Here is a 24,711-nt window from a genome sequence, read left to right as displayed (position 1 = left end):
TAAAAAAAAAGGATAAAAACACAAAAAAATTTAAAAAATTAAAAATACCAAAAATAGCTTGTGATACTAACAATCTGCATTGTTTTTCTTGTCAAATATTTCTTGTTTTGCAGATCATGTCAGGTGCAGGTTCCTCGTCAAACCCAAGGAAAAGAAAAATTAAGTATCGTGGGAATGACAGGAGAGTGTATACCCGGATTGAAAGGTTGGTTGATCATCCGATGTTGGATTTTGAAGAAGATACCGAAGAAAGGGTAAAGCTCAAAAAGTGTGTGGTAACTCAGACTCTGGAGCATCGTGTCATAGACTGGGAATGGTTGCAAAGTATGGGGGCAAGTGAGCGGGTGGCAGAGTTGTTAGGACCGAGGTTGAGGATGGCTATGGATGCTTGTGACGAGACGCAATATACCGAGCTTACTATCGAGTTTCATTGTACCTTCCATCACAAAGAGGGTGCTTTTTCTGAAGCTAATGCGGTATCGTTTTCTTTGGGTAGAAATCTTTATGAGATGACCATACCTCAGTTTGGAGTGGCGTTGGGTTTGTACTCTCCGGAAGAAGTGGCGACGGAGGAGTTCATTAATGGTTTAAGGGGTGTGTTTGATCACCCTCGGCCCAAGTGTTTGAATTCGGTGGATTTGGAAAGATTTTGGGATACAATTGCGTCTCAACCATTCTCGCGTACGAACCTTATCACATCGGTTCGTGATCCTATATACAGGTATATTTTGAAGATGTTGGCGACGACAGTTGTAGCGAGGAAGTCGGGGGAAAACAAGGCGAATTGATTGGATATTTTCGCATTGATGTGTATGGTGGAGAAGCGGAACTGGAACTTGGCTAGTTTCTTTGCGTGGTCGTTCAATAGGCCTCGTCGGGGAGGTAAAAGGGCTGCTATGGATCTAGGCCCTTACATAGCTAGGTTGGCGAAGAATATGCGGGCCCTTACAAAGTACAAGACTGAGCAGATGAATGTGGGTATGCCAACGGTTCGATGGGATGTTGCGAACCTACAGTTGGCAGGTATTCTTACACACTCGGATCCACCAGAGTGGAACTTCGAGGTTGGTGCTCCTCCGCCACGATAGCCGGCACCTCGACAGAGGCGTGAGATTCCACCACCACAGCCAGTTAGACCGCCGAGACCCGACCCGTTCACTCCTGAGGCTGCTTTTGACTACACGCAGCAGAGGGTTGATCAGATTGAGAGCAGGATACGGGTTGACCACCAGTGGACCATGCAGAGCCACCACCGACAGGACGACATGCTTAGGTACATGATGTCGGGTATGTCACTAAATGCTCCGATACCCCCACCCTTTGCAGGATTACTACCTCCACCAGTTTATGGAGGAGAGCAGCAGACCCCGTATGTTTATGGTCAGTATCCGGGGTATGACCAGTGGGGAGGTCAGAGTGGGTATGCTTATAGTGGTGAGTTCGGGTGGCAGCAGGCTGGCGGTTCAGGGACGCAACAGATGGAGGAAGATTCTGAGGAGGAGTAATGTAGCAGACTGCAGCAGCATATATATCCTTTCATGTTTTATTTTTCTTTATGCTGTTTCTGTAGTTCGATATGGTTGTATCTTTTAGACATATTTTTATTTTCTGTTTGAACTTGGGATGTTGCTACGATAAACGTTTGTAGAAGTATGCTTGGTATGGTACTTATGTTAGGTTGATGATGTGGAGCCGCTTTCCGTTCGTGTGAGAGAGAGTTTGGTATTGTTTGCTGAGCACGTTCAGTATTGGAGGGCCTATGTGGAAACGACTGGCACTTTAACAGTCTCACATATTGAGTTAAGTCGTTTTCCTTCTTTTTGTTGTTGTTGTATTTTTATTTTTATTTTTATTTCGTCGTCTAGTCTAGTTAGTTAGTTCGTTATTTATTTCGTAGTTTTAGGTACTGTCGAGTCGTGTTTTCGTTCTTGCATTAGGGACAATGCAATCTCTAAGTGTGGGGATGGGAATACATGTAAATAATCGAGTCTTAATTATAAAAATCCAAAAAAATTAAAAAATTGAAAAAATAAAAAAAAAAATTTGAAAAATCAGAAAATGTCTTTCGAAATAAAAAGAAGTTTGCAAAATAAAGCGGAAAATGATAGAAAAGAAAATTTTTGCTTGGGTTCGAATAATAATAATATGAGATTTAAAAAAATCGAGCTTGCGTCTAGTTAGGGATATGTGGGTAGGCCCGGGTTTGGTTTTAAGTCCCTTTGAGCTAATATACCTTAATTGTCGGTCCGCTAGTGGGTTTTCGCCTGGGAGATATGGGAAACTAAAACCGCCAATAATAGTATAAGGGGCACCGTTATAAGTTAAAATTGTTAGAGTTTGTGATCATGTGAAAAAAAAAGAAAAAAGAAAAAAAGTGAGCTAGAAACTAAATGAAAGTAACACAGGTCTATGTAATCCGAGTTGGGGATAGCGACTCTACAGCCGGAATGCCTCTGGGATGTGTGAAATCGAATTGCCGATTAAAAGTACCGAAACCTAAGTAATCTGTGGTTGGGGATAGCGACTCTACAGCCGGATTGCCTCTTGGTTAGGGAAAGCATCGTCTAGACTCACGAGAGAAAAAGAAAAAAAAAGAGCAAAAAAGCAAAGAAAAAAAAAGTTTGATTGTAAACTCTCTTGGTTTTGATATAAGACGGGAGTAGGTGGACTGTTGATTCTAGTGTGAGACCCTAGGTGGATTGACCGCACTTAAATTAAATTCACATGATAAGGGTTTAGGATTGGATTCGGGTTTAAAGTGGATAAAGTATATTCGCAATCGCAGGTAACGCAAGCCTTGGTTTTAATTAATTATACCTATAATTCTCGACCCAAGTAATTATTTATCTCTGATTCCGTTGCATAATTCTTTTTCGAGGACGAAAAAAAGAGTAAGTGTGGGGATGTTTGATGTACTGCATAGTACATATGTTTATAGTGTATATTTCGGTCAGTTTTCAGTCGTTTAGAGTCTAGTTTAGGTTAGAACTGCGATACTGCTGACGTTAAGCTTTGATTTCAGGTCCCGTAGCTAAAAGTGTTGAAAAACGAGCAAAACCGAGCAGTTTGGAAGAAAATCAGGATTCGTACGCGCGTCGGGAAGAGCCGGAAGCTGATAAGAATAAAAAAATAAAAAAAATATACAATGGAGGCGCCGCGTGACGCGACCCCCCTAGGCGTCACGCGAGGGGTGTGAAATCCGGAGAAAATTAGGGTTTTGTTGGATTGTTGGAAAAGAAACCGAACACAACTCTGAATACGAATCAAGAAACCCTAGGACGAATTTTGGAGGTGATTTTGAGCATTCTGGGGTATTTTGCCGAACGGGAATCATCCGGTTGAAGCTTGGATCGTGAGAGTGAAGATCTTTCGGGTTTTATCTCCCGGTGTTCCTTATTTTCGCGTTTTCGATACTTTACGATGAATTCTTGTTTTGAACTTGTTTTGTTTGTTTTGAACATCATGTTTCTTGGCTAGACTTTAGATACTACCTAGATTTGATGATGGTTTAATTTACTTATGGATCTTTTAACGGTTTTTATTGAATTGATTATGGATTGACTTCGAAAGTAACATGTTCTAGAATTTCTGATTTGGTGCGTGTGCGTATTTACTTTTGATTGTGGATTGTTTACTGTTTCACATAGATTTTGGTGGATGTCTTTCACATAATAGATCTGTGTTGATTATTTGCATCCTTGCGGGTTCGGGTGATCTTTGGGTAAATCGGCCGATAGCCTTAGAAACAGTAATTAAAATATAATTAGAAGTAAATATTCTGCTTAACTTGTCGCTGAGAGGCTCGAGTTAGTTATTAGGTCGCGGTGCAGTATATAGCTAATTTAGATTTTGAGAGAAGTCGAGGTTAGTTCCCTAATTGCATTTGTGTCTAGTAAACCAAGTCAGAACCTAGAATTGCCTTAGATTGTCGCGCTGAGAGGTAGATAGTCGTATTAGGGCACTTTTAGAGTCGTTAGAGGACTGAGAGGAAATCTAACAGTCGGTAATCATAACAGCCTTGTAGGGTTTCCTAGGTTTCTTCCTGAGAAGGGTCGGGAAGTCTTAGCATTGAAATACCTTAAGGTTTAGTATTTTACGATCCCGGCTCCATACATCAATAAAACCGTTAGAAGTCCATTTGTAGTTAAACTGGATTCAAGTCTACGTAGTCCTTAATCACATCTGAATTAAAACCCTAGTTTCATTCGTAATTTAGTTTAATTTCAATTTAATTGCAATTTTAGAATTTTAGTAAACCCCCCCCCCCCCCCGCAAACACAATATTTGTTTAGTCGTGTCAGTGTCTAGTCTAAGTTTAGTCGTTAACGTAATTCATTAGAGTCCTTGTGGGTTCGACATCCGGACTTACTTTGCTGTGCTAGAGTCGACCGGTACACTTGCCGGTGAGTAGTTTAGTCAGGTTAAAGAGTCTAGATTTTTATTACTTGAGTCTTAATTTAGGGTAATTTAGTTTATTTAGTTGAACTACTTTTTCCACATCACTCACTATATATAGGCACCGCCACTTCGCACGAGTTGATAAAATCCATTTCGTACGAACTGGTAAAGTCCACTTCGCACGAATTGGTCAATTCGTGTGAACTGGCTTGTTTTGCCTAAAAAACCTATATTCTCGTATGCTGAGCTCCAGTCTTTCCTATTTTAATACACGACTCAATATAAGACGAAGTCGACAGATATATGCACCAACAGACTCCCCCTTGGATGTTGACGAAGTCTTCAGTATGTCAACTCTTCAGTCTTTATCAGTCTTCATGCTCTTTCAAAGTATCTGACAATGTAAGCATCCTCAATCTCTATCTCTTATTCTCTCTTTCTTTTCCAGGATCTCAACCTGACTCTATCTTCTCTTGATCAGATCTCTTGATTCCTTAAGTTCTTCAGCATCAGTAGCTTCTATCTTGAACATAGTTCCACGATGAGAAACTGGCTCTTTACATCTTCAGACTCCCTCTTGGATGTTGATCCACAACCTTCAGAAATAGCAGACAAGATTCGAACCTGGCTTTAATGTCTTCAGACTCCCCCTTTCGATAAGCTGGGATCGCAGTCTGGAATTCATAATCTACAGGTTTTGAATCGAAAACTTTGCTCAAACTCTGCTCGCGCTTTGCAGCTTTCACAGATCCAGGACCGTTTCCTGGCTCTCCGTAGCCACAGGAACTGGAACCTGGCTTAAGTCTGCCTATTCTCAGGAGCTGAAACCTGGCTGCTTCTACCTGCACAATCTCTACCTCGAAATAAATTTCCCAAATTTAAAAATTTGACAAATTTATAAACCACTTGTAGATATTGTTCTATCATCAACAATTTATAATCTCTTATGATCACTTGTAAGAATACCATTTTTTTAACAAATTCTCCCAAACCTGTTGTTCATCATGTTTAGCACTTGGAATTTTGAAAATCAGCTTTTCAACATCAGTTATCGAAAATAAGATGAAATAAAATCTTTTTGATTTTTCAAAATTTTATGCTAAAACACACTAAAATCTTTTTGAGTTTTTGTTTTTAATGAAATGCAGTAAAGAAATATTTACAGACAATATTTTTGTGAGTTTGTGTAAGAGGATCATAACAATTTATGAGACAAATCACTAACACCGTTAATCTTTAAACATTTTAAGTTCTAAACGATTCACTTAGATTGTCAATATACTGATCCACTTAAATTTTCACACAAAGTTCAATTGTTTTGAGATACGAGATTAGAGTTTTAAGCACTTAACTTATTCGCGTGTCCTACCTCAGAATATACTCCCGTATCCAGACTCCTATATTCAGTCTTACAGGTGAATGTACACTAATGATATCTGTGAACGGGTAATGCGAGACCATGAGAGCTCAGGTTAGAACTTCCGTTCAGACAAAGAGATGATGGCTCGTCTTTTGGTATGTCCCGTTTGGGGATCTTTTCTTCAACAGCACATGATTAGCATTTTTCAATGTTTCATCATTTTTTATGCTGAGGGTGGGCTTTATGATAAAAGCAGAGCAGAGCATTATACGAGGACTAGGCTATTGCTTCCGCAAAATCAGAAGTCCAGGTATAATACCCCAGATATCATCACGCACAAAGACCTAGTATGTCAGAAATAGAAAATCTTTCAAACAAGATTTCGGGGGTTACCCATATATCTGAGAGATGTTCCCCACGAACTAAGTAAGTATTGAAATTTAGGTTTATATCTCGACAACAATCTACTGAATGTATAAAAACCTACTGGAATATCATCAGTGAGACCGTTTATCACATTTGACTTTCCATTTCTTTAGCATGTTGTGATTGTCTACTGATGTACTATCTTTTCCTCTTTTTCACAACAAAACTCGTTTTTGATTTTTTTCGATGTTTTTGGATTTTAGATTTTATCATGTTTTTGGCTTTTTCAAATTTTCTAATATTTTTGGATTTTCTGAGATTTCTTACTCCCCCTAAAATTCAAAACCATTTAAAAAAAAATTGACAAACCGATGTTTCAAGCAATTCACATCAATTCTCCATTCTCTTGGCATAAACAATCAGAACTCCCACTGACAACAAATTATTTTCCCATTATGATTTGAAAACACTTAAGTTTGTTTTAATCAAAATGGTTTTTTTCCGGAAAATAAGTTTTGTTGAAACCACTTGTAAGATCGGGGATTAATTCATCACATTGTTTTTCTTTTTCAACCACTTGTATGAATGTTAAATCAAGTTCAACTTAATAACCTTGATTAACCACTTGTTGGTTCACTTATCAACAATACCACTTATAAGTTGAAATATGACAATTTTAAATTTTGAGAAAGATACCGATTCATGCTCCACGATTACCAACTTGGGAGCTCCGACAAGTCCGATTTTACTCTTGATAGGTTCTATCCCATGACGATACGAACATGGGTGAACCATCTTCATCTGGTTTACTCGTTTTCAATTCATAAAATTCCCTTACCCCTTTTACCTTTCCATCAACCATTTTTCTAAAAATATTTTGAACTGTGGGGTTAAACGTTTTTTCAACATCAAATTCTTTCATTTCAGAAAAAGATTGATTTGAAATCTCTACTTTTCCAACTTTTTGTTTATAATTTTCAGTCCGCAATGGTGGAAAGTTGACGTCATCCATTGGCGGAACAGAATTTTCACTTTTTAGCTCAACTTGTGGCTCCTCTGATTTTGACGAGTCAGATTCATCGCCAGAAAATAGCTCCTCTGATTTTGACGAATCAGAATCATTGCCGGAACTGTTTTCTGATTTCTTAACAACACACTTTTGGTTGTTAAGTTTCACTTTTCTTTTGTAAAACTTTTTTGAACACTCACCAACCTCAAATTTAGAATTTTTGAACACTATAAATTGTTCGGTTGGTGGTTCATTATCAACCATCTTTTCTTTCAGTTTTTCAGAGACTCCCTGTTTTGTGTTGGATGCCTTTGGATAATTCAAGGCAATGTGACCAACTTTTTGACATTGATAACAGGTTCTTGTCTCCTTCTTCTTCTGAGCAGCTTCATTCTTCATTCCCTCTTGCTTCTTAGCAAGGAATTCTTCATTCGATTGCTTCCAGAATGAGCTCTTTTCCTTTTCTTCTGAACTTGACCCTGAAACAAATACAGTTTTTGGTTTATTAGTTTTCTCATTTTTATGATTTTCTGGTGGAATAAAACCTAGACCTTTCTTTTTGAAATTACCGTTATGGTTTGGTTTCTTTTGAAAACTCGAACCAGAACTGTAACCTTTTTTCTTGTTTAACTTTTGTTGAACTCTTGAGGTGTACTTTTTAGGTTTTTTCAGAAAGATTTACATCCTTTATTTCAGAAATATTAATTTCTATTAGTTTGAAAACCTTATTGATCATTTCAGTTATAACACCTCTTATTGAAAATTCTTCATCAGAATCATTCTAAGTATATGCTACTTTGAATGTTTCGTCATTCAAATTATTTTGTGATAACAAAAAATCTTTATTGTAAACTCTTTTAACCGGTGATTTTGAATTGTTGACTGATGTGTCGGACTCAGACTTTGACTCCTCCATTTCATCTTTATCCAACACCTGATCGACCACTTTCTTAATTATCTCGGGCTCATGATCAGTGTCAGATGATGTGAAAGTGACATCAATGTTGTCTAGCAAGTTATCTGAAGGTTCAGATTCCCACTTTAAATTGGTTGCCTTTTTGACTCTTTCTGAATTAGGATTTCGTGGAGAATATCCATTTTCGATCGGAGGTGGACACTTGTTATAACTGACACTTTGTTTCTTACCAAAATTCTTTTCTTCAGGTTTCTCTTCTTCAAACGCTTTCATGCCTTCCACTGTAGGATAAATCATGTCAATCACATAAGAAGAACATGAGTAACTTTTCAATAACTTGTTTACTCTCTCAGTTTCTATCCTCTGAGTTTCCAATTTCTGTTCAAGCTCAGCACATATCTCAATGTAATTATTGACGACTTTCTGCTTTGTCATGTACGCTCCATTGAGTGTCTTCATAGCTGTTGCTTGTTCACTGCTTGACTCGTTATATTGATTCATGGCCTTGTTTAAAACATCATACGATTCTTTTAGTCTGTTCATGTTATGAATCAACTCGTTGTTGTGCTTTTTCATAGTCTTATAGTTTTCACATTTCTCAGACACCTTTTCTGCATCAGCTTCCTTTTCAATCTTGAAAGCTGGAATTTCTTTGACCTGCTTCCTTATCACTCGGACATCTTCATCATCACTGTTATCTTATTTTTTTAACCTGCTTTTTTATTACTCGAACACCTTCATCATCACTGTCATCTTGCATTCTTTTTATGTGCTCTTTCATTCTTCTTTCATAATAATCATCATCATCACTATCTTCAACAATTGGTGTTTTTCTTGAAGCCCTTTTTGTAAAAACTGGTTCTTCTTTTTTCTTTTTCGGACTTTTCTCTTCTTCAGCAGTTGAATCGTCAAACATTTGAGCAACAAATGCCTTAGGCTTTATGAAATTTTCATCTGGACAGTATTTGTCCCAACTAAAACCTTCTGGAAATCTCTCATCATCTTGATCTATCAAACCAAAACAAGCTCTTTTTGATGATGACTCTTCGATCATTTCCTTCTTAGCATGTGAAATTTGTGGAGATTGTTGTTGATACGGCTGTTGAGCAAATTGATGATAAATCGCTTTCTGATAATAATCATTGTTGCCGAATGGATTTTGAGCTCCACTTGCTTCACGGTTTGTGCATTCTCGCTTGAAATGTCCTTTTTCCCTGCAACGAAAACAAGTAACTTTAGATTTATCAAATCCTAAAGTAGAAACATTAGCATCACAGAAATCATCTCTTCCCGTAATCTGTTTAAACTCCTCAGCTCTTCTCAACACACTAGCAAAACACCACTTTATATCTATTAACTCCATTTCCTAGCATCAATCTGATCGTAATCCTCTTTTGTCAACATTGGATTTCCGATCCTTCCTGCAACTAAACTCTCATAAGACTCTAACACAGTCACCAACAAAGACATATGACCTTTGGCAACATCTTCCGAGAAATTTTGACCATTCTCAAGATTTAAAGCTATATTGCATTGTAGTACTTTGCCATTCTTGGTTGCTGAAAATTTTGGATCGAATGATGGATATGAAGAGAATCCCTTTTTGTGATTGATCCTTGAGATGATTCTCCAGAAGAACTTTTTGCATTGAAAGCAGTTTCAATCTTTGGTGCAATGTTGTTATCACTCATCCCTCCTTTGTAATACAGACCAATGTCTTGTTCACCATTGAGATCCTTCATTCTTGCCATCTTTCGTTGTTCCATCTCTTGAGCTTCTAGTTGTTCAATAAACTTGCTTAACGTTAGATTGTCAAATTCAGGTTTATTTTTCAACATCATAAGATACGTGCCCCAAACATCTTGTGGCAACGCATCGGCCAACTTTCCAATCCATTCATCATTATCTTTCTTGATGTTCAATCTCTTCATGTTCATCACCAAATTGCAATATCTTTCTATAATCTGCTTGGTGTTTTCAGTTTTTAATCCACGAAATAGATCAAACTCTTTCTTCAACAATGGTTTTTTGTTCTTGATCATGTCTTCACTTCCAACAAACTTCGATCTTAGTTCTTTCCGTATTGAATATGCATTTCCGTTGTGTTATAGTAAAATCAAGATTTCTTCCTTAATAGCTTGCTGCAAAATACTAACCATCTATTTTCACTTTTGTATTTCTTTTTCTCATCAACACTTAGATCTTTAATAGCAACTTTCTCTCCGTTGTCATTAACCGGTCTAATATATCGATATTCAATACATTCCCAAGCACCTAAGTAATTTGCTTGAACCCAATTCTCAAAACGTTCTTCCCATCCACTATACTCCTCAATATTCATGAGCTTAGGCGGTTTTTGCATAGTACCCATTTCATTTTCTAACATCGTGTTCTGAGCTACAGTGATCGGAGTTGCAAATGCGTTGTAAAATTCGTTCTCCATGATTCGGTATCAAAAGTTCACAAAAACACAGACTTTCAAACGAACTGGATTGGTATTATCTGAATTTGATGCGATCTGGAACAATCCCAAACGAACTGAGCTATAAACAAGCTGACACTTCACTTCGTGCGAATTGATCTTTGTTTCATGCGAACTAGTCAAGATTCAAACGAATTGGATCCTTTTTACCCACTTCATGCGAATTGGAATGTATTTCAAACGAATTGGACCCTTTACAAGCGAACTGATCCAAGCAATGCTCAATCCGTACGAACTGGATATTTCACACGAACTGGACTTTTCAAGCGACCTGACCACACTAAATGACCACTTTGTGCGAATTGGGAGGAATTTCACATGATCTGATGAGCAATTCGTGCGAATTGATGATGATGTCACACGATCGGACGGTTTTTGGACAAATTGATCAGGTTTTAGTTCGATTTTAGGTCTAATTCTTTCAAGGATTTGTTAAAACAGTATTTCGCACGTTATATGTGAAAATCAAGCCATTTTAACCATGAAAACTCATTTAATTTTGAAAAAATGTGAAGAAAATGAGTAGAAGTGAGATTTTCGGATGAAATCAAGCTGAATCATTAAGAACTCTTCCTCCTGAGCTCTGATACCACTTGTAGGATCGTTGTGACGACCAAACGAGTTTAGAAGAGATCTCGTCCAATACGAAAGGCGGAATCAGACGTGTCAGAGTTATTTCAGCTTTATACATGCTAGAATCACTTAAACTATCTCTTGTATTGATTTGATGACGATTTACAACCTGGAGATACTTCGGCAGAGCTTCGCTACCGGAATCACAAACGTTACAAATGAAATGACCAAGCTCACTATATATAGGCACTGCCACTTCGCAGGAGTTGATAAAATCCATTTCGTACGAACTGGTAAAGTCCACTTCGCACTAATTGGTCAATTCGTGTGAACTGGCTTGTTTTGTCTAAAAACCTATATTCTCGTATGTTGAGCTCCAGTCTATCCTATTTTAATACACGACTCGATACAAGACGAAGTCGACATATATATGCACCAACACACGGTCTATATGGAGATATGTTGGCTCCCTGGTCGGGGGTTAAGGGAACGGTTTGGTAAGAGTCTTGCCTTGTTCAGTGTATAGATCCTGCAAGGACCTGGGTTAAATTTAGTAGGACCTCCTTCAATACCTACTGGTATTGGATGGCAGGGGTCCAAACTCTTTGATCCCCTCATATATAAGCTACTATTAAAACCTTAACCCGGCTACTTAGGACAGTATCCCTGCTGACTCAGACTACTTAGCCGAGGGTAACGTCACCTTCAAAAGAGGGGCCTACCACATTATGCATTAATAACTTAATTAATTATCTTTCAATAATCCGAACCTTTAGGATTGTATCCTTGCTGACTCAAACTACTGGGTTGAGGGTAACCTCACCTTCAGAAGAGGGGCCTACTACAATAACTAAGATAATCTCTTAAAAAGTGCAAAAGTGCGGAAATAATCAAAGGTTACACTACACATGAGTCGGATCCAAGTGATTCATCTTGCCTATCTGTTTTTATTTTTATTTTATTTTTCAGCATTTTAGTTAGTTTTATTTTTTTTTTCTAGTTTAAAAATCTTTTTCTTACTTTTGATTTGATTAGACGTTGAGGATAAACTGGTACTAAAAGCTCTTGTGTCCTTGGACGACCTCGGTATCTTACTAACACTATACTACGCTCACGATGGTTGCACTTGCCCATATGTGTGTTTAGTGTTAGTAAATATCGTGTTTTATAAATTTAAAACTTGGCTAAAAAGTGTAAAAGGGCTTAAAATATATATCAAAAATATATAACACGACACACACATCAGGCGTCAATGGAAGAAAGAGTGAATAATGCGCGAGAATTGCGTTACGAACCGCACCATCCCGCGTTAACGGTTGATTTGGTACAACACGCATGGTCGGTTCAGTATGTCCCACCTGAGGGTGAAGAAGAAATGGAGGACGTGGAAGACAAAGTTGGCGAGGGTGAAGAAAGCGAAGACGAAAACTAATGTATTTTTTTAATTTAGTCGGATTTTATTTTTTATTTCTAGTATTGTATTTTTTTTTTAATTTAATGAAGTATTTTAAGTTTTTAATTAAAAAAATAATTGTTTAATGATTGGAAGGGGCGTTATTGGGCATTATTCCCACTACGCCACTTTTGCAATAACGCTCAATATTGGCACCATGCTAACTGGACTGCCACGTGGCAGAAAACGCCCAAGGGTGGGGGCATTATTGCTCAAACCACTACGCATGATCTTACAAAAGAAATAGTTTTTGCGGTTAGAGAGGGAAAACCGGCATGGGCGCACCAGGTTGAGAGTTTACCGGAGAGCATTGATACTAAGTTGAAGCCGTCACTAGTAGAGCCTCCGAAGGTTGAGTTGAAGGCATTGCCGAAGCATCTCAAGTATGCTTATGTTGGTGAAGGCAATACACTCCTGGTTATCATTGCATCAAACTTAACCGTGGAGCAAGAGGAGAAATTGATGGGTGTTGTGGTCACCAATTGAGCGGCGATTGGATGGACCATTACTGATCTGAAGGGAATTAGTCCCTCGGTGGTGATGCACAAAATCATCACGGAAGAGAATGTGACTCCCATTCGAGATGTACATCGGAGATTAAATCCGAATATACGGGAGGTGGTGAAAAAGGAAGTGCTAAAATGGCTTGATTCGGGTATCATCTACCCGATCTCGGATAGCCAATGGGTGAGCCCAACACAGACGGTTCCTAAGAAAGCGGGTATACAAGTCGTCAAAAATGACGGTGGTGAAGAGGTAGCCACTCGGCCGGTAACCGGGTGGCGAATTTATATTGATTATAGGAAGTTGAATACCGCAACTTCCAAAGATCATTTTCCTTTACCGTTCATTGACCAAATTGTTGAGAAACTGTCGGGGCAACAATTTTATTGCTTCTTAGATGGCTATTCTGGTTATAACCAAATTGCCATCCATCCGGAAGATCAATCAAAGACCACGTTTACTTACCCCTACAGCACCTTCGCACTTAGGCGAATGCCGTTAGGATTATGTAACGCCCCCGCCACCTTCCAAAGGTGCATGATGAGTATCTTTTCAGATATGGTGGGGAAATCTTTGGAAATTTTCATGGATGATTTCTCAATTTTTGGGTCATCATTTGAGGCTTGTTTGGACCAACTAGACAAAGTATTAAAAAGATGTGTCGAAACTAATTTGGTCCTAAGTTGGGAAAAGAGCCATTTTATGGTTCAAGAGGGAATCGTTTTAGGACACGTGGTGTCGAGTCGTGGGATAGAGGTTGATCGTGCAAAGGTGCAAGTTATATCCACTTTGTCGTATCCCACGAGTGTTAAAGGTGTTACGTCATTTCTAGGTCACGTGGGTTTTTATCGACGGTTTATTAAGGGTTTTAGTGATATAACCAAGCCTTTATGTAACTTGTTATTAAAAGACCAACCGTTTGATTTTAATGAAAATTGTCAAAACGCTTTTAACAAATTAAAGGAAAAGTTAGTTGAGGCCTCAATCTTGCAATCGCCAAATTGGTCTTTCCCTTTTGAAATTATGTGCGATGCAAGTGATTATGCGTTGGGGGCCGTGTTGGGACAACGGGTTGACAAGAAACCCGTTGCCATATACTACGCGAGTAAGACTCTTTTGGATGCACAATTGAATTATACCACTACCGAAAAGGAGCTACTCGCGGTGGTATATGCATTGGATAAATTTCGGTCATACATATGGGGTAGTAAAGTGATTATTTATTCTGATCACACTACAGTTAGGTACCTCATGGAGAAGAAAGATGCAAAACCGAGGTTGATCCGATGGGTGTTGTTGCTCCAAGAGTTTGATTTGGAGATACGGGACAAAAAGGGTACCGAGAATGTGGTAGCGCACCACTTGTCCTGATTGATGGTTGATGAGGATCCTAAATCATTAGAGATCAATGAGTCTTTTCCCGACGAGCATATTATGAAATTAGATAAGTTACCATGTTATGCTAACATTGTGAATTATCTTGTTACAGGTGACTTACCGGCACATTGGGATAGACGGGAGAGGCAACACTTCATGTCTCAAATCAAGTATTACCGGTTGGAAGAACCGCACTTGTGGAAAGAATGTGCGGATCAAGTGATTAGAAGATGCATAGATGATGAGGAAATTCTAAGCATGTTGCAGCATCTACACTCGTTTGCCTGTGGTGGCCATTTTAGTGGTCACAAAATGGGTCATAAAGTGTTGAATAGTGGTCTTTATTGGCCAACTATTTTTAAAGATGCAAATGAGTTTTCAAAGAATTGTATAGAGTGCCAAAAACTAGGGGGTATTTCAAAAAGGGATGAGATGCCCATGCAACCAATCCTCGTAATCGATGTTTTCGATGTATGGGGTATTGATTTCATGGGCCCATTCCCCAATTCTTATGGCAACTTGTATATCTTGGTGGCCGTTGACTATGTGTCAAAGTGGGTCGAAGCAATATCCACCAAGACAAACGACCATTTCGTAGTTTGTAATTTTGTTCAAACCAATATTTTCTCAAGGTTTGGGATTCCTCATGTCATTATAAGTGACGGAGGATCCCATTTCAAAAACTTTCGCTTTGGAAAACTCTTAAAACGGTTTGGTGTTGACCATAGAATCGCTACCCCTATCACCTGCAAACAAGCGGGCAAGTTGAGGTGTCAAATAGGCAAATCAAAGAGATTTTGCAAAAGACCGTGCGGGCGGACCGTAAGGATTGGTCAATTAAGTTGAAGGATGCTTTATGGGCCTACCGTACGACACATAAGACACCCATTGGTACTACACCTTACCGGTTGGTTTACGGTAAAAACTATCATTTACCGGTCGAACTCGTGCATAAATCATTATGGGCTATTAAAGAAGTGAATGTTCAATATGATGATGCAGGTAAGGAACGGAAACTTAAGCTATGCGAGTTGGAGGAGCTAAGGGAAATGGCACATGAATGCGCGTCCAAGTACAAAGATGGGATGAAGAAGGCGCATGATCCCAAGTTGAGGAAGAAAGAGTTCGAGGTTGGACAAAAAGTGTGGCTATACAATTCGAAACTCAAATTCTTTCCCGGAAAGCTCCGAAGCAAATGGATGGGACCCTATGTTATCACCCGAGTCGGACAATTGGGTGATGTTACCATTGAGGACCCGAAGGATGGGTCACGGCAAACGGTTAATGGTCACCGACTAAAACCGTTCCTTGATGGTAACGAAAAGGTGGATGAAAACAAGGAATCGGTAAGCTTTGTGGTAAGCATTCCGGTTTATGAGGTCAACTAAAAAGGACCGGTAACATCCCGTGTAGAGTTATGTATAATTTTTAATTGTCTATGTGTTTTGGATATAATCGTTTTCGTTTTATACTAACCCCGTTTGATTGTGTGAAGTCCGGATATTCCGAACGAGTCTTGAAGATGTAAGGTATGTTTTTAGACTTTATTATGTGCATTGAGGACAATACACGACTTTTTTTTGGGGGGGGGGGGGGTGGTAGGGCCTTTAACGGTTTCGCATCTTCTAAATTTTAATGGATAAAAATTCACAAAAAGATTTTTATTAATTTTTAGGAATTTTTTATGTATATAGTCCCTTTAGTAAAAATCCATAAAATTCTTCCTAGTTTTCATAATATGTGTATATATATATATATATATATATATATATATATATATATATATATATATATATATAGGATAATGCTCTATAAGAAACCCCATTATTTTAGAAAACTTAGCAAACTATACTTGTGGCTTACATTTAGCCACGTTGCACACATACCCTTACTCTTACTTTTTGCAACAAGGTTATATTAGTAATTTAACTTAACCACCAAGATATTTCCCCAATATGAATTGACATGTTCATTTATTGCCCATCAAATCGTATGTACCATTCACCCTCCCCCATATTTCTTTTTCAATATTTCCTTTATATCTTCTTCAACATTCAACAGAAAAACCCCATTTCATATTATACTCCAAATTAGCAAGTAACTCCATTAATATCCATGGAGACAAATCCACCAACCTCCGAGTTAATGTCGCCGATCCATAGTTTCCCCAACAGGTTCTTTAGCAGCGACTTCAATATTGATGAGGAATTTAATGCTCCAGGTTTGTCTATTTATGTAACTTAACTCTTCTCGAAGTTCTGTTTTTTTTTTCTTTTACAACTTTTTAATCGAATAATCCAACTATACTGCATGGCAATGTTCACCTGTTCCATTCGACGCTTTTGTATACACTTATATGCCTGTTGATTGTTCGCGATCATCTGAAGTCCCTGTTAGATCACCGGATGTTGTGATCTCCAACAAGTTCATGAACAGCGCTTTTCATGATGACGAGGTTATGGATAATGAACAAGGTTTGTTTTTCTATACACTGGTTTTGGACTTTTCTTCCCCAGATATGGCATAGTTCAAACATATTCCATAATGTTCACATGTAGCATCCCAAGATTCCCCTATGCAGTTCATGCCTGGTGCTGGTTCTGGATCATCTCATGGTCCTTCTCTGTTTGCTGAATCATCACGCGGCCCGTTAGACGGTTGTATATATTACATGGGAGCCCACTTTATTCTCATATCACAGATTTCTAACCTTTTGTCATGCCATATACCAGATTCCTAACCTTTTTCGTTTTCTGATGCAGGGCCATCGAATCCAAACTTCGTTTTTGATACCCCTCAGGGAACCCATTACTGGATTCCTAACATCGCTGATAAGTTCATACCAGTGTGTGGGAAATCTTATCCAACTTTTGAGGATGTTCTTTCCATGTATAAACTTTATGCATTTGAAGCAGGTTTTTCTGTAAAAAAAGGGCAAACTAAAGTCTGGAATGGAATTCCCACACACAAGTATCTTCGATGCTCAAAATATGGAAAACCACAACCCAAGAGGACTTTTGACACCCTAGATGAATCTTCTCTAAAGCCCCGGAGGACCAACTTCACATGGTGTGACTGTAAGGCAAGCATTCTAGTCTCAATCTCGAATGATTCATACACAGTTCTGAGTTTCAATGATATTCATAATCATGAACTTGTTGAGAGTTACAACCGTGATCTTAGCAAGATATCACGGAAGCTGTCATTCTCCACCAAACAATTCATTCACAATATGAGTCTAAACCGTATCGGACCCATGAGAGCTTATAGATGTCTTGTAGCTTTAAAAGGAGGGCATCACAATGTCAATGGGACTCCGGTGGATTTTAAAAACTTTAGCCACCAGTTGCGAATTTTTATTGGTGAACGCGACGCACAAGTTTTCCTCGAACGCCTGCGTGAGCGCTTTGACAACCTACCCAACTTCTATTTTGATTACACTGTATCAAATGGAAAGTTGTCTTCTGTATTCTGGACTGATGAGATTTCAAAGCTAAACTACAAAGCTTTTGGCGATGTCCTCGCCTTTGACGCAACTTACAGCACTAACAGGTTAGTCCACCCCCCCTAACATGTGTTAGGCCTGATCCCCAAGTATACAACCCTAACCCAAAAAGTTTTACATTTTGTTAACATCAAATCATTTTTTTATTAATAGGTACAAGATGGTTTTTGTGCCATTCACGGGTGTGGATCATCATTTTCAATGTGTTACATTTGGAGCGGGTTTGATATCAACCGAGTCCATTGAATCTTATGTGTGGTTGCTTAAGGCTTTCTTGAAGGCACACGGTACTCAACCAACTCTCGTGCTGAGTGATCAAGACCCATCCATGCTTCAAGCTGTTCCTATGGTCTTTACCGAATCACGACACCGTCTATGCATGTGGTATATAATGAAAAAACTCCCTCCAAGGTTAGCTTAATTTGTTAGCCCTTAACATGTGTTATTCAACATAACAGAATTTTTATATGTCTTTCAAACTGTTTTAATCTAACACGTGTTAGTAACTCCTAACTTTTTCAGATCTCTGTGGATGTTCTCGATAACACTGATCTTCGGTCCTGCATTCACTGGTTGGTTTGGAATGTTTATATCAAACATGAAACGTTTGAGTCCCGCTGGAATGACCTCCTACAAACATTTGGACTTCAAGACCACAGCTGGTTGAACGACATGTACAACATCAAACATCTTTGGGTACCAGCGTACTTCAGGGAACTGCCCTTGTGTTGCTTAATGAAGACCACTTCACGCTGCGAAAGCTCTAACGCTGCCTTCAAGGTCAACTCAACAAGCGCAAACACCCTTGTACAATTTATGATGTGCTTTGAAAATAGGGTAGCCAGCCAACGATATCGGCAACGTGTATAGAAGTACAAAACCTCATCCACGGTGTTCATGGGCAATACTGATTTAGCGATAGAAGAGCACGTGTTTGCCATTTACACAAACGCTGTTTTCACGCAAGTTCAAAAGGAGATAATTAAAGGGAAGTTTTTATGCTACATCACAAACCAAACCGAGTCCAGCAATTCCAGTCTTTTGATAGACGTTACTCATTTGGATAAAAGGAACAACATCACAAACGTCTATCAGGTAACACATGTTAGGCAATTTCATTATTACCCATCCTCTAACATATGTTAGATCTAAAGGCCTTTTTTTTGCTGTCTATGTTCCCAACAGGTTATGTATAACACTGTAGACCAATCCGCCAGTTGCTCATGCAGGAATTTCACACGTATCGGATATCTGTGTCGCCATGTCTTTTGCGTCTATCGATTGAAAAATGTTGAAAGGATTCCACCCCAATACATAAACGATAGGTGGCGCCGAGATGCCCTCCCCAAACAGGTTTTTTCAATTTCCAGCCGATACGGAGTCAACCCACACGCACCGTCCATTATGCGGAATGAAATCCTCGACCTCGTTACTGAATGCGTTGATGTGGCCAGAACCGATGAGGATTCGTTGGCAAAATTGGTTGACCAACACATGGATTTCAAGATCAATGTGCTTTCCAAGCAACCATTGTGTACAATTCAAAATGAATCAAACGAGTATGAAATGGAAGAAATAGTTGGGTAACCAATCAACATTCCAGTCGAAGTTGCTAATCCAGAAGTTGCACGCAATAAAGGATGTGGTACTCATACTCGCATTTCCGGGCCCGGTGAGAAGGCAAAGGCAAAACCACCAAAACGTCCAAAGCAGCTTCGTTTATGCAAGCGTTGTGGTCTGTATGTCGACGACCACGACTCACGCAACTGCGTTAAGGTGGCTGCAATGAAAGCAGCAAAGGCAGCTGCTGAACAACAAAGGCAGACTGCCCCTGGTGCCTCACCCTCTGATTAAAATCTTTATTTTCGTTTTCTAGTACTATGTAATGGGAGACTCTCTTCATTTTGGCCTTCTTACACACATGTAACAGTCTTTTAACATCCTCCTGCTCTTTTCTGTTACGTGTGTAAGAAGGTGGAACTATTTTGATCCCATTTATCATAAATAGTCTTGTAAGAAACTCTATGGCCTTGGCCACTTTTGTGTTTGTAGCCCTACTTTCTTGTGGACCTCTGTTTGCTATTAATGGGCTTATCTTAATATTATATGCATTGATAATTGTGTTTTTGGTTTATATTTTTTACCATAGCATAAAAACAGATTCTTAACACATGTTAGCCCCCATAATTTGTTTTTTTTTTAACTGGAAAGGATCAAAACAAACTGTGTTAACCACACCAATAGCTTATATATTAAGACACATCAGGTTATAGAATTAAACTTCACATCTAGCCAACTTAACCACACATTCTACTAATAGGTTACACCCCGCGTCTAAAACAATGGATCGACTACCGAGCTATGACATCAACCCATTGCCAAAAAAAAAATCATAATAAAATACCAACAAAACGACGTTCGTATGTCGTTTTGTTAAAACATAGGGTCATCAGGTTAACACATCTTTAACCACTTTCAACATCCTAACTACCCCTTATTATCCTCCATATCTAACAAGCTTTTCATCATGGTGTGGCAAATTCCTCATCATGAAAGTACAGAGGAGAGGGGCTGCGCTCACTCTCCCATGGGTCATGGTAACACCAGGACTGGATTGTTTCGGGTGAGTATGGACACAACGGGCAACCACATAATTCATGGTCTGGATCCGTCAGCAACCTAACCAACTCATCTAGGAGCCCCTTCAACTTTTCAGCTTCTGGTAAAACGTGTTCCCTACGGCATGACGTTTCTTGCGACACACCAGCTACATCAGCTACATTTTTGGTTCCGCTATCTGAAGCATCGTCACCAGAAGCTACTCCAGTTTTCACGTCTTCTGGCTTCTTGTGAAACACTTTTCTTTCGCAGCACACCCCGTACCGGCCCTCACATGCTTCCTTCCCCTTTTGCTTCCGCTTCTCCATGCCTGGTGGGGTAGCCGTGACCTTACCTTTACAAGGGTCCATCACATTAGCACACTTTTGAACCGCTAACAGTTTATGGTTTACTGAACTAGTGAAGTATTACAGAATATGACTTTGGTTCTTCATTACACTACTTATAGATGTTTTCCCTGGATACATTTAATATAGGTGTTTGTGACTTGACTTTGATGTGACCATAAGGGGCAAAAAAGCAATGGTTTCTTTTCCAATAAAATTGTTTTATAGACACCAACCCCTATGTTTGTAGACTTCTGCCACCTACTTTCCCCAATTTCCAATAATCCTACTACATTTTTAGAAACAGTGGTCCCCTTGGAAACAGGAAGCAGCATTTTCTCATTTTCTATAATGTTACACATACCAATATATAATTTAAAACAACCTCATTTAAAACATTATCAACTACATCCATCAACTACATTAATAACATTCTAACACATCCAACAACACATCAATATTCTTTAGAGTATACAATTACCAAGTTACTAAACATCATATTTCATATAGATAGTCTATCCCCAAAAGACATGGTGACGATGCCATACCCAACAAAACACCTACCCCGCAATAAGTTTAAAGCAACATCCCCAAATCAAAGTACATTACATATCCAAAAACAAAGCTGGCGCATTTAAAGCCCACTGGTCCTACAGTAAATACCATTCACCCCCTAACACGTGTTACTCTATTCGGCAATCCTGCTTGATTTTAGGCAGCAGCACATTCACCTCCGAACATAAGATGTGCGCAGCATACCTCTTTCTCAACTTTCGCACCTCTGCCATCTTCCTCGCCCCACTCATGCTGAACCCACAGTTAAAACTTTTGTTTTTCCCCATGTAGCACTCCATGTGTCGCATCAAGAAGACCCCACAATCAGTTGTGTTTGCTGTGGTCGCCCAAGTAACCGGCATACGCTGGATGTTGCAGTAGTCTATGTCATCGGCTCGCGGATTCCCAACCTCCCGAAGGTATTGCACAAACATATCTTTCTGCATATACATATACAAGCCATGCTCAATAAAAAAACAGATCTTCAATATTATCACACTTATTGTTCAACAATGGTCATTTTAATAACTTACAATCTAATACGGTGTGTCCTTGTGGAGGTAGTAGACACTATCTTCTATCACCTGACCTTGGCGGGCTTTGTCATTATCAACGACATAAATTCCGGGGTCGCGTAACTCAAACACTAGCAAGTAAAAATGTTTATGCTCCAATATCGGGAAGAAAACAATGTCGTGATTTCTAAAGTCAGGAACTTTTTCAGCGCTGTTAACCGCACCTTTTATTCCAAGCCGAAACTTGTGCATCCGCGCCTCAACTCCACCTTCCTCAGTTGTTGGCATCCACGGAAACTTTAAGCACAACAGAGAAATTAATAAGGTCAAAAACTCGCCACACCGTAATTTCTATATACAAAACACTCACCACAACTTTAGTACCAAAGAATTGCCTACTGTAAGCCTCCCGTGATTTCCGTTTCTCTTGGAAGTTTACCACCTCCGCCCAACAGTCGATAATACCATCCGACACCTCATTGCCAACGGTTAAACTCTTGAACATAGCCCGAGACGCTTCTACATGGGTAGGGCTTCTAAACAGCAACTCCCTGGTTTCATATGTATAGATTATAAATTAAATTGCATATTTTAACACGTGTTACTTTTATTTAACTAATTTTTGCTACGGTGACCCCCCTACTTACACAACCATGTGTATCGGACTATCTACATCAACAACCGACAACGAACCCTGTTCCCTCCTGCGGCAAAAATCAAAATATAACCAATTAACTAGATCCACTTGGTTCATGGTTTACACTATTATTATACAACAATAAACCACGTTGCAGTTCTACTTACACGTTTGCCTCCATTGCCCGCTTCCTACGAGAATGCCCATTTAACCAGTGCATTGGGCTTTCATCAGCGTATATGTACTCCCACAGATTTGCCTCCTTCTTAGTTATTGGCTGACCCATGTCAACAGACCTTATATAGTAAGGTGATCTATTTGGTTCCGCTGCCACTTTCTCTCTAAAAGGGAGCTTCCTTTTTTGGGCCCCCAACTCAGCTAACATACGCACACGGTTTGCAAGCGACATATTGTCCTCCACCTCATTCATATCACCCCCATAAAATTCCAGACCAGTTTGCCCCTTGTGGATTGCAATTGCCGGGTCATAGGAGCTAACTGGTTCTACCATTATAACCATACTCAAGTTTGTGGTAGCCTCCATATCGCCTAAACACATATAAAATAAATAATTCACGTAACTCGGTAACGAATATAACACTTTCACAGTAAATGAATATAGTTCAGCTCACCGGAACGCTCCAGCACTGTTTCTGTCCCAGCCATCTCATCCACCTTCCCACTTGTGCAACCTGCACGTTTGATGCAAATAAGTATATTATAGATGACTCCTACTAACCCATCAATCCTATTTTTTTTAATGCTCTATCGTACCGATTTTCTGTGATACGTCCAATTCACCCCCAATTTGTGTCATTCCAAGACTCCAATTAGGGCCATCGAAACTACGTTCATCAATAAACGTATCGCCTTCGCCCACTGTTTATATGATTAACACATGTTAACTCACTAAATGATACAGTTAGGGAAGCAGTTAACACATGTTAGAGCATGAAAATCTTTACCGTTATTATCCGGCTGCCACTCCTCTTCAGCCGCTTTCACTTTACCATCGACATCCTCAGCCTTATCGAAAGCTGCTCCAGCGACAGACTCTACCACCACGCCAACACACTCTTGCATATTTACATCAGTTGAATGCAGCCCATCATGCTCAATCTTACTTTTTTCAGCTGCATAAAACATTCTTATCACATCTCATGCACAACTTAGTATCAGAAGCTGCATAAATAATTACCGTTAAAATCACGGTCACACTTGTCAACAGCCCCCTTGCCTTTGCCATCCAAACCCACATGTTCGTCCTTATCAATAACATCACCTTCCACAGATGCAAACACGACGCCACCACTTTCTTCTTTACTTCCATCAGTTGCATCCCCAACTTCATTCTCAATCTTACTATCTGAAGTTGCATAAACATTCTCGAATAAATTAGACATGGCTAAACATGGGTAAACAAATAAAACGGTTTCCGAAGATTACCTTCATTCTCATTCCCTTCAACCTGTTCGCTAACCTTAACCTCCATCTCGACCATTTTTGCTACCTCTTTATCACAGATAAACCGTGCTTCGTAAATCTCATCCTTTTTGGCGTCATTCGCTTCTAGATCGGTGTTCTGCTGATCATCGTCATTCGCAGCCACTTTATTGTCTGTATCCACTCTATATTCATCTTTACTAACAAACTGCATGTCCGAACCACTGTCATCTGTCAAAACAAGATGACACATGTTAAAACAGAATAAAGTAATAAAGCACACTTTTAAAATCAGACATTCTGAAATGGTACGGGAACTACCATGTGCACCATGCGCTTCTGCTGCTTTAATACGCAGTATCGCACGCATTAAACCCAACGACTTATGCACTTCTTCAACATCACTTTTATCCCCGCTTCCTGCTCCTTTATTATCTTCGGCCCCACCCATACTACAGTCACCTCCACTTGAATTACCAGCATCATGAACAATCTTATCACCTTGGACGCCTTGATTTGTTTCTTCCCCAACTTCACTACACCCCAGTTTTCTCTCTTCCCGTTGCTTCTCAGTCTTGTTGAACCCTATAACATCACATTAATAATAAATGGGTTTCAGACACGTACGCATATTAGAGGGTAATAAATTTTAACGAGCAACAAACTACGCGTC

General features: G+C 39.2%; 2 protein-coding genes across 2 annotated transcripts; both read left to right on the top strand.

Moving 5' to 3' along the window:
* The first annotated feature begins 16,794 nt into the window (after nt 1-16,794).
* LOC110906603 (protein FAR1-RELATED SEQUENCE 5-like) lies at nt 16,795-18,610 on the top strand. The gene is made up of 5 exons (XM_022151712.1): nt 16,795-16,912; nt 16,997-17,098; nt 17,201-17,990; nt 18,097-18,354; nt 18,466-18,610. Exons 1-5 carry the CDS (start codon nt 16,795-16,797, stop codon nt 18,608-18,610), a joined length of 1,413 nt encoding a protein of 470 aa, XP_022007404.1.
* A 230-nt stretch (nt 18,611-18,840) lies between these two features.
* Nucleotides 18,841-19,797, top strand: LOC110906602. The gene is made up of 3 exons (XM_022151711.1): nt 18,841-19,038; nt 19,129-19,477; nt 19,547-19,797. Exons 1-3 carry the CDS (start codon nt 18,841-18,843, stop codon nt 19,795-19,797), a joined length of 798 nt encoding a protein of 265 aa, XP_022007403.1.
* The last annotated feature ends 4,914 nt before the right edge of the window (nt 19,798-24,711 follow it).

Source organism: Helianthus annuus, chromosome 14 (genome assembly GCF_002127325.2).
Source record: "Helianthus annuus cultivar XRQ/B chromosome 14, HanXRQr2.0-SUNRISE, whole genome shotgun sequence".
Classification (NCBI taxonomy): domain Eukaryota; kingdom Viridiplantae; phylum Streptophyta; class Magnoliopsida; order Asterales; family Asteraceae; genus Helianthus; species Helianthus annuus.
Note: the sequence above shows the minus strand (reverse complement) of the source record. Positions and strands in the feature narration are given on the sequence as shown.

Bases quoted from the DNA above. Each gene is read 5' to 3' on its own strand.
- LOC110906603 (XM_022151712.1), top strand. From the start codon at position 16,795: ATGCCTGTTGATTGTTCGCGATCATCTGAAGTCCCTGTTAGATCACCG. The intron at 16,913-16,996 runs GTTTGTTTTTCT...GTTCACATGTAG, and splicing joins GGTTATGGATAATGAACAAG to CATCCCAAGATTCCCCTATG. The intron at 18,355-18,465 runs GTTAGCTTAATT...TAACTTTTTCAG, and splicing joins ATGAAAAAACTCCCTCCAAG to ATCTCTGTGGATGTTCTCGA.
- LOC110906602 (XM_022151711.1), top strand. From the start codon at position 18,841: ATGGGCAATACTGATTTAGCGATAGAAGAGCACGTGTTTGCCATTTAC. The intron at 19,039-19,128 runs GTAACACATGTT...TGTTCCCAACAG, and splicing joins ACATCACAAACGTCTATCAG to GTTATGTATAACACTGTAGA. The intron at 19,478-19,546 runs GTACAATTCAAA...TCAACATTCCAG, and splicing joins GCTTTCCAAGCAACCATTGT to TCGAAGTTGCTAATCCAGAA.